The following is a 10789-nucleotide window of genomic DNA, read 5'->3' on the forward strand; positions in this document are numbered from 1 at the left end:
GAGTCGTTTTGACAACCCTAATCATGTAGCTATAAATTGTTAAGGATTGCGACAGTTTAAAAATTATTGTTTATATGAAAACAATCATTTGAATCTAATTTAATAATTTTTATTCTATTTTCTAATACTTTTAATTGATTATAAATCTTTGTACCCTTGTAGTCAAATAATTTTTTTAAAAATGCTACTCATCAATATATATATATATATATATTGATGAGTAATATTTCGAGCCAAGCGAACGAGCCGAACATGAGTTTCTTAATGAGCCAAACACGAGCTGTTCGCAAGCAACAAACCGTTTTGACAGCCCTAGTCTTCAAGGAGGGCAATTTTGAATTTTTTTTTTTTTTTTTTTTTTAATCTTGAGCCTAAATTGATATTTTTATAGACTCTAGTACTAAGCTGAACCCCGACCAAAGATTATTTTGACATCTAGTGTAATCTCACAAAAGTTAGTTGGCTCTAAAACTCCCAAGATAGACAAACATAGAGAAAGAACGCACCTTTTCTCTAGCGCGAGGCGTGCCGGACTGAGACAGTGCCACCAATGGCGGAACAGCCCCTTCTTGAAGAACCGTGCTACAAAATCTATTGCTATTCGTACAGAGCTGAAGCAAAGCCGATGCAGCATTCTCCTTGCCTCTCGCCGAACCCAACTCAACAACTTCCACCAGCACAGGAATCCCATGCTCCCTTCCAATGGCAGTCCTTCCTTCCGGAATCGTTGCAAGATTCGCCAAAACAGCCACAGCCTTATCAACCATGCCGGCGGCCGGATCCATCAGATCCACCAAATACCTCACCGCCCCCGCCTGCACAATCCTCGCCTTGTTCTCATGAAATGTCGACAGATTAAACAATGCCGTAGCCGCATCCTTCTTCCCGCGACGACTCCCATTACCTAACAACGCCACCAATGGTTTGATGGCGCCGGAGCGTCCGATCCGCACCTTGTATTCTTCGATTACGGATAGGCTGAAGAGCCTCGCGGCTGAGTTTTCTTTCCATTCCGAATTTCCGGTTTCGAGCACGTGGACGAGAGGATCGATGGCGTCTGCGTTAGCAATGGCGATCTTGTTGTTGTCGTTGATCGATAGGTTTAGAAGAGCGGTTACAGCATTCGCTTGGGTCTTCGGATCAGTTGAATTTAGAAGAACAACTAGAAGAGGTATGGCTCCGCAATTGGCAATCACGATTCTGTTCTCCATGTTATGCTTCGCGAGAAGTCTCAGATCTTCTGTGGCAGATCTTCGTGTATCGACGGATTCGCTTCGTAGATCCGCCACCAGTTTCCGAACCTCCGTCTCAACGCCAGATAGATCCGGTTTGGTATCAACAGAGGGTGAAGAGATTGTCTTCGGATTAAAGCGGTCGGACGGGCGTCGCCAGAAGATTTGACATCTGGAGCGAGCATCGGTGAGCTTGGGTTCTATCTGAGGAGCAGAGGAAGGAGGAGCATCGCCTGAATCATCACTGCTAGCATGAGTAAGATCACTGTGAACGCGATAGACGGATCTCAGACGCTCGTTTTCTAGAACAGAATTCGAACTAAAACTGCCGCGGATTCGTTCCTGAATTTGACTGTCTTGAGAAAAATCTTCCTTGGAATGAGTTGGAATTTGATCACTGGATCCAGATTCATTCGGGTCCTGAAAAGATGAGCCTGTGGAGCTTGGATCTGTAGAATGGAGCTTAGAAGATGACGGCTTCTCCTCGAGCAGGTAACTTTCATGGTGGATTCCATTAGAGTAAGCAAGATGATCCTTAGCTGATGAAACACCGTTTTCTGGCTTCATATCTATATGGCTGATGAAAGCCGTGGATCTTACCGGATCAGCCGGCTTGATGTCGTTTGATTCGCACCAGTTTTCGATGAGCGCCTTCACGGTATAATTCGGGATTAAATTACTGTGCCCTAGCATTTGGCGAGTTTTGGGGCAAACATTAAACCCTCGATCAAGCCATTTTTTGATATAAACCCGCTCGTAAGTTTGTCCCGATGCGACAATCACGGGATCAGACATTAATTCGAGAGAGAGAGGACAGCAGAAGTCAGGAGGAACCGGGACGCCATTAATGCTCTGTAGCTGCTTTGATTTAATGAGACAATCATGCATATATGTGATGAGTTCCAGAATCTGATCAATGCGCTCCAGTTCCGTATGACTTTCGCTTCGCCCGAGCTTTGATTTAAGCTTATCAAGCGAAACAACCTCCATGAGCAATTCCTCATTAGATGACAAGCTCAAAAAGTTTGAAATTTTCTCCAGATTTTCGGACCAAAATGGCGTTTTGATATGATTTTCGATGAGCACTTTTATTTTATCCGAGATTTTTTCATGATGAACTGACTCAATCTTCTTCGTAAAAGTCTAGAATGAAACGCGGAAAGGATCAGAAAGAAGGAAGAACTGAAATGAATAAGTAGTGAGACTGAGAAGGAATTACCCCAACATTTTCTGCAGATATAGCAGAAGGGTATGAAGATTTAAGTTGTTGGCAAGCCATAACTGCTAATGTCTGTATTTTGGTTATCTTTGGCTCATTTTGGATCACCTGAGCCAGAGATTAATTAGCAACAAAGAATGAGCTATAATTCATCATTTCTTAGTATTTTGTATGCAAATTTCCTTTTATTTTATAGCTCCATGTTTATCTAACAAATTAAAACAAAGAGATAAGCGGATAGAAAAATGCGTATTTCACGTATGTTTATAGCACTTTGGTGCTTTAAATCTATGCATGAAAACCTGTATTTCACTTTTTAAAAAGTGATAATAGTGTTATTTTTTATGCGACATTAAAGATTCGAGTGCTATGTGTATAAATACGAAAGCTGAAGACATGTTAATACATAAGAATTGGGTGAAATTCATGCAAATGCCCCTATTTTATTTTATAGCGAAAAAAACCAGGTTTTTAAAGAAGAAACTGTTAAACAATTATATAAACATTGAATGGAAAAGATTGGGAGATCAACATACAAAATAAACTTTACTCATCGTCTCATGCCAGCTTCGAAGCAGCTCGCTGGCTTCATTAACGATAGAATCGAGTTGGATCAGTACTTCTGTTAGTTTCGCATCGGGAATTATCTCGTAGAGAACGGCTTCCTCCAACACAAGCTTCAACAACATCAATATCTCATCAATTTTTTGGCAGTATCTTTTAACTATTTCTGCTTTTATGGCATTACTGGAAGATAAAAGACCAAAGCATGAGATGCTATTAAGAAGTATCTTTATGGAAGACAGCTCCATTCTACCTGTCATGTAATTTGCAAATGTCTTAGAATAGCCACTCATTCTCAAAACAAATGCATACCTAGTTCTAAGTATATAAAACTTGCGGCATTGACATCTATACCACCCAATTCCTATGTATTTACGTATCTAAAGCCTAAATTTTACTTTGTTGCATTCATACCACTCAAATCTTTCATATGACATAAAAAATATCACTGTTTTAATTTTTACAAAGTGAAACAAATCTTTTCATGCACAATGAGGAGGCATATATATACGTAGAAACTGAAGTTTAAGTGAGATGTATGCAAATCTTTCTAAAAGCTTTAAATTCCCAGAATTCCTCAGGCTGATAGCCATAGCACGAAGCAAAAGGAATGAAAGTGGTTGAGAACCATGGTCAGAAACACACTTAGGTAGTGTTTGGGATCACTTTCGGACTTTATTTTTTATTTTTATTTTTGTATTGTTTCGTTCGCGTTTTTACAAACAAGTTTGGTATGTTAGAAAATGGTTAGTTATTTTTAAGAACATTCAAAATAACTTTTAGGTATTCCAAGTGTTTTTAAAAACAAATTAATCTATTTCTAAAACAAAAAAAATAAAATCATGAAAAAAATGCAAAACAAGTATGTTTTTAAAATAAAATTATCAAGACAAATAAAAAATTAAAGTGATCCCAAATGAGCCCTTTGTTTATAAAAGGAATCATTACAAAAAAATGATTCTGAGTAAAACATAACTGGGTTTTCAACCAAGCTGATGAAATCATAGCAGAAGACAAGGAAAATACTACCCCCATAACCTTAACTTTGTTGCAACAGAAGGATTCGCGTAGGCATTGAATGAATCATTACCATTCAACGACAACATTTCAAACTAAACATGCCTATTAAGCCAAAATCCACACTACAAAGTTCAAATTATAGCCTAACTTGGTCTGATTATGTTGTACTGCTGTTATGTCACACAATTAAGGAGAAAAGTGTCAAAATAGTCCCCTGAATCTTCGTAGAGGGTCATTTTAGTCCTAAATTTTGTTAAAATGTCAATTTAGTCCCTAGATTTTTTTTAATGGGTTAAATTGTCCCGATGAGGATTATTTTAGCCCGTCTGGTAGCATTTTTAGAAATTTTGGACTAACATAGCCTCATGCAATAGTCAAGAGACAAATGTGGCACTTTACTCAAAAATTAAGTCATTGCAGCCCTGATAGAGATGAAAAAATTACTTCGTAAGCATGTGACCTATGATCATAAGCCATGAAAGAGTTGCACACCAAATATAGCCCATTTTTTCCCTGTACTTACAGACAAATCAAAACTGTGGTCTATTAGATTTTTCGAAAACCAACAACAAACCTTTATCCCAGTAAGTGGGGTTGGCTACATAATTCCTTTTTCTCCAATGTGTCCTATAGAGCGTCATATTTTCATTTAATTCTAATAATTTAACATCATTTTTTATACAATATGCCCAAGTCTTTTAAGGTCTACATTTGTCTTTCTTAACATAAGTTAAATCTAAAACATATACTCTCCTAACCAGATCATAAAATGGTTGAAGTTTAATGTGAAACCATTTGAGATGACTCTCTATAATCTTGCCTGCAATTGGAGCTACACAACCCATTCATGGATGGATTTATCTCGCAATTTGTCTCTAGGTGTTCCGCCACTCATCCATCTAAGCATTCTCATCTCAACAACACTTAACTTTATTTTATGCTTCTCTTTAAAGGCTAACATTCCTTAAGTCTTAGCAGCATTTTTTCACCACACAATAGGCCAGATGTATTCCTCCTCTTCAACTAACCAACCTTAATTCTACTAATAACATCCCCATCTATACCACAATCACTTTGAACAATAAACCAAGGCAACTAAAACGTTCACACACTTTAATGATTTGATCATCCATAGTTACAACTCTACCACTAGAGCTACTACTACTAAAACTACATTATATAGATTCAATTTTAGATGTACTCTCGATCATTATCACTTAATAATATTTGAAAAGTTTTTAAAAATTGTGTTTGTACCAATGGTGCAAAAATTTTTGAAAATTATCTTCACTTCAGATTTTCTTTCATTAAATACACCCAACTTAACCTTGTGTGATTCGCAGTAAATATTTTTGAGTGCGTAAAATAATTACAAAGGCCTCATATATCACTATGAATCAGAGTAAAATGTATTGTTGGTTTGTAAATTTGCGGAGGAAAAGATGCATTATGATGTTTGGCAAACTGACAGACTTCAAATTGAAAATATAATAAATTTTTATCTTTAAATAAACAAGGAAATAAAAAAATTAAATACTGAAAACTATGATGACCTAAATTATAATTTCATAACATAATATCATTGTCTTTAGAAGCAAAATCAGAATTTAAATAAATACTTTGACATTGTATATTCGTATCAAGTTCATCGTCAAAATAATAGAATCCATTATTTTCCTTAACACTGTCTATCATCCTCCCAGTGGTAAATTCCTGAAACTCAACAGGAAGAGTGAAAATTAACTTTACATTTATTGTCACGACCTGACCTGAGACTTGAAATTAACTAAAGACGAGAACACACGATCGGATCGTACAAACTAAATTTTCAATATTTATCTACAACTTAACTTATGAAAAAGTCACTAATCAATTTAAAATAAAGCAGTAAAATTAAATTTACCTCGTTGCAGGTTGTCTGCATCTTCTATAAATGTTTTTTAGTCCATCGTTCATTTTTTAATCACCTAACCTGAAAAGTTAGTTTAACATAATTGTGAGCTAAACAAGTCATTTAATACTCATACTTTTAAACAATAATAATACAAAGGAAAAGAAAACAAAATATGTCAATTAAACTTTTCATAAATCAATACAAATATTTAACATGTTATTCAATACATTACTATATCAATATCATATCTCTATCATTATATATTTGTACAATCGCCACAGGAGCACCTTCTAAAAATTGTGTCAATTAAAAGACATCAATTTCAATATCCTTTTCCATATACATGCACGGGTATCTTAGTGTTCTCTATTAATACCATTAAGACGTGACTCCATCATAGTCAATCATGTACATACAAACAATCTATGCAAATAACATCATTCATAATTTCATATCACTCAATATGTAATACTATAATGCATTAATTATTCCATATTATGAGATTATAGGCATTCACAACGAAATGACCGATAAAATTTAATAATAGACCCAAAAACATTCACAACGTCTTGAGTTAACTTTAATTATCATAATTATTAATTTTTTTATAATTATCTTATTGACTCTTTCAACTAGATTATAATACGATTTTTGTAACGACTTGGCCCGAGACTTAGAATTAATCAAGACGAGAACAGACAATCGTACAATGGACACTAAATTTTCAATAATCATCCACAATTTAACTGATGAAAAAGAACTAATCAATTTAAATTAAAGCAATAAAATTAAATATACCTTGTTACTAATTGTTCGCACCTTCTATAAACATTTTATCATCCATTGTTCATCTTTTAATTACTTAATTAATTTGAAAAATTAGTTTAAAATAACTGTGGGCTAAGCAAGCAGTGAATACTCATACTTTTAAACTTTAACAAACAAGAAAAAAGAAAACCAAATGCATATCAGTTAAACTTTTGATAAATCAATATAAATATTTGATATAATATTCAATGCATTACTATATCAATATCATATTAATGTTATTCTATATATGTACAATTGTCACAGAAGCATCGTCTAAAAATTGAGTCAATTAATACACATCAAAATCAATATTTATTTCTATATACGTGTATAGGTACCTTAGTGTTCTTCTATTAGTACCATCAAGGGGTGACTTCATAGTTGACCATGCACGTACAAACAATATATGTAAATCATATCATTCATAATTTCATATTGCTCAACATGTAACACTATAAAAGAATATAAACATTCGTATTGAGATTATCGATAAAATTTAATAATAGAACAATCAATTGCATTAATCAAGCAGGAATTAACAATTCATAAAACTGGATTAGAAGAGATATCAAAATGATATTATAATTTAAGAATAAGAGTGCTCACTTCACTGATAGACAATCCACTTGCTCTTGATGCCAATTTTTTTCCTCTAAAATGGAATGCCTAAGCATGATAAAAAATTTAGTCCATGACATGTTCCTGCCTTTAACAATTATACCAAATTGTCACGTCATGTCATATCATTTTTGTGTCATAGTGTTTATGTTCATGTAGCCGACCCCACATAGTGGGATAAAAGCTTGTTGATGTTGTTATTGTAATGTTTACGTTCATGCTTCACAAACCAACCCTAAATATAAATTATGAGTCTAAAATTGAATAGCTAATTCACATATTGTTCAACAAATCATTATTCTTGTTTAAGACATTCGTATTTATGCAAGAAGTTTTCACTTATGTGTTGGGTTATGGTGGTTATATTGAAACAAGAAAGAACTTTTTATTACATAAATGTTGGTTCTAGCATAGTGAAATTAAGGGCATATGATGAAGTGCTTATGAAATTGGTTGGACTTGAGTATATTCTACATCTGATAAAGAATATCATATATTTAAGTGCTTTCATGATGTTCAATTCCTTAAATGATGTTTAAGTCATTAAGATTTGCAAAATGAGCTTTGGTAGACTTGGAAGTGAATAGTCTTGGTTAAGAAGTGATAAATCTCTCTTTCGAGATCAGAGATCGACAACACTCAATGGTGGTGGCCAACAAAGCTCAAGGATAGAAGGTTATTGAGACAATCAGTGTGACAATTAGTAACGCTTAGCTCAAGGACAAGCAGTGTGCTATCAAGATTCTGTTACTTCCAAATGCTACATTAATTCTTTCAATTGAAGCCCATAAAAGTTGTTGTTGTGTTGAGAGAAAAAACCAAGGCTTAAACTTTGGAGAAGATGAAGATGCATCATTCTTGATCTTGTCCATCTTTTGAAACACTAATTCCAACACCTTTGACTTCAATTTTTTGAATTCTCTTATAACAAGTTCAAATTCAATGACCAAGGAAGTTCATTTTCACACTTCCTAACTAGAACTTTTCCAGCACCCAAACACAAACAAATCTATTTCACATACTTCATCACAAGCCGAATAAATATAAAAGAAAGATTATGAACCTTTTCAACCAAAAACCAACAAAATGGCTATCTGCCAATGGAATTAGTTTAAACATGATAACTTTTAAATCTTGGATTTAGTAAATCCAATTTCTTCTCAGTTTTGCCTGAAATTCCTCCGTCAGCTGAATCCTTTTTTTCCAGCATCGTAACATAAATCCCAGATTTACCAAAATCCAGCATGAATATGGATTTAAAGGATTTACTGAGGACGAATGTCTGCCTCATCGCTTCCCCAACCTCGGCACAATTTTTTTTTCTTCTATTTCTTGCTACCATAATTTTATTTTGTGATTTCTAATTGATAATAAAAAGACTTAAATTTCCAAAAGTCCATGACAGAGAGACAACAAAAGAATCAAGCACTGAACTAAGCAGACAGGAGCTCCGAATCCAAATGAAGATGAAAAACAATTCAATTCAAGCTTAACATTCTTCAGCAGGATCTTCATCCAACTTTGAAATCTTCAAACCTTTTATGTTAAATCCTGAAAACAAATGTGAAACACTTCTTACAGATTTAATTGGATTTAACTTAAAAATTACCAAACATAATTTTAGATTTAACAGCCCAAGATTTAATCACCAATTAGCCTCAGAAGAGCTAATTCTCAGGCAGGATGATAGAAGAAAGAACATAAAAACCATCTCATTCATGGCTCATCATAATCACCAAAACCCGGAATTCTCCACAAATTAAACCCTACAAGCCCCTAAATCCCTCATCAGGAGAACCGACCCATCGAATTCAATCTATGATCCAAACAACCATCATACCTAAGCTCTCATCAAGCATCTATCAGACAAAACCAAAATCGCAAAAACGGTCATAAATCGCAGAATCGAACGAAACAACGAGCGTACCTGCTGATTCCCGATCTGAATTTCAGTAAAATGGAGAGAAATAACGCTTAGATAAACTCAAACTGTTTCGAGAATGTAAAAGAGATAAAATACTTCACCTTCCTGCAAATCCTCCTCCGTGTCCCCGGTGGCGGTCTCCTCTCTCGAACCTTCGCCCATGCCTTCGCCTACAGGTTTCTGCTCCGCCATGATTGGTCGGCTTCTCTGCTTCAACGCGGAGACGCGGGGCTCTCTCTTTAAGGTCCAGCTATGGTGTAATCTGAAGAAAATTTTCGATGGGCGGCAGATTGAGCGAGACAGGCTTAGTCGACTAAGATTTGACTCCAATTTAATAAGAAATTTGACTTTTTTTTATCAAATATCTCTAATTTATAGAGTTTGAGGAAATAAATTTAATTCTTTTTTTGGGCTAGATTCAGGCGTCGAGATTCTTTCATTTTGTTTCATCTGTTAGATCGATATAGACTATGGATCAAACTGTCTGTTTGATACGTAAATTCTTCTCCGTCATATATTATTTACTTTGTTGATGGTGTCGACTAGGGGAGTAAATGATTCTAGTCGGTTCGCGAGCTAGCTCGAGCTCGCCTCATTAATGAGCTCATGAGCCGAGCTTCTCGAGCCAGGAGCTTGAGCTCGAGCTCATCCCGAGTAGGCTTGTTGACTCATAAGCCTGCTTTATTAACCTCTATTCATTTTTTATGCAATTTTCGAGCGAGTTGTCGTTGCATCCTCCTCCTCCAACCATCGATACTTTCTTCGGTGAGCTGCAGTAAAAATTAAATTTTTCGTTTGAGCACGCGAGCCGGCTCGCGAGTTGGCTGCTATGAGTACTGTTACACCCTTGGTGTGAAAGGTAGTACTCTATGGTAACACTGGGCATGATGAAAAGATTAGAATATGTTTTTTATTCTCAAAAGAAAAATATTAAACAAGAATAATATAAATTAAGTAAGAATAATAGAAAGAAATAAGAAAATTTTTATTTTATTCTATAAATAAGAATACAACTGATGCAATTGAAAGAAAATGAGGTAATTGAAAGAAATTAAAATGAAAATAGGTAAACAATTATCCCAACCCAGAAAAAAAAATAATAACTGATACAAAATAAAAAAAATTCCAGCAGTAAATCTAAATCTGGAAAGACAGCTCTGGTGGAGGCGATCTTGCTAGTGGCTAAATAAAATGTTATGCAAAATATCAAGGAGTTAGCTTTACAAACTAATCCAGTAAATAAAAGCAATTTATTAAAGCATAAACGACAAGAAAAATGTGGCTTGTAGTATAACCAATAAATATGGACGACTTACTATGTGTGTAACAGAATTTGTAAAAACTTACGTGCTTATGATCATGAATAATAGTGACTTGAACACATGTGCTATTATGTAGCTATTTATATGCTATAATATTAAGTGTTTTGTACAAATACGATTCATCCATCATTTAATACTAAGTGATAATATACAATTTCAATATATATATATATATATATATATATA

The 10789-nt window shown here is 34.6% G+C and overlaps 1 protein-coding gene across 1 annotated transcript; it reads right to left on the reverse strand.

The window, feature by feature from the left end:
• Nucleotides 1-505: 505 nt before the first annotated feature.
• LOC110020271 (U-box domain-containing protein 4-like) lies at nt 506-9600 on the reverse strand (the record flags this gene model as incomplete). Its single annotated transcript, XM_020718316.1, is given in 4 exon segments — nt 506-2375; nt 2452-2559; nt 2988-3268; nt 9383-9600. Coding segments are annotated over 4 exon segments (2350 nt in total), but the record flags the coding sequence as incomplete, so codon positions are not given.
• Nucleotides 9601-10789: the final 1189 nt, after the last annotated feature.

Source organism: Phalaenopsis equestris, unplaced genomic scaffold (assembly GCF_001263595.1).
Source record: "Phalaenopsis equestris unplaced genomic scaffold, ASM126359v1 Scaffold000094, whole genome shotgun sequence".
Taxonomy (NCBI): Eukaryota; Viridiplantae; Streptophyta; class Magnoliopsida; order Asparagales; family Orchidaceae; genus Phalaenopsis; species Phalaenopsis equestris.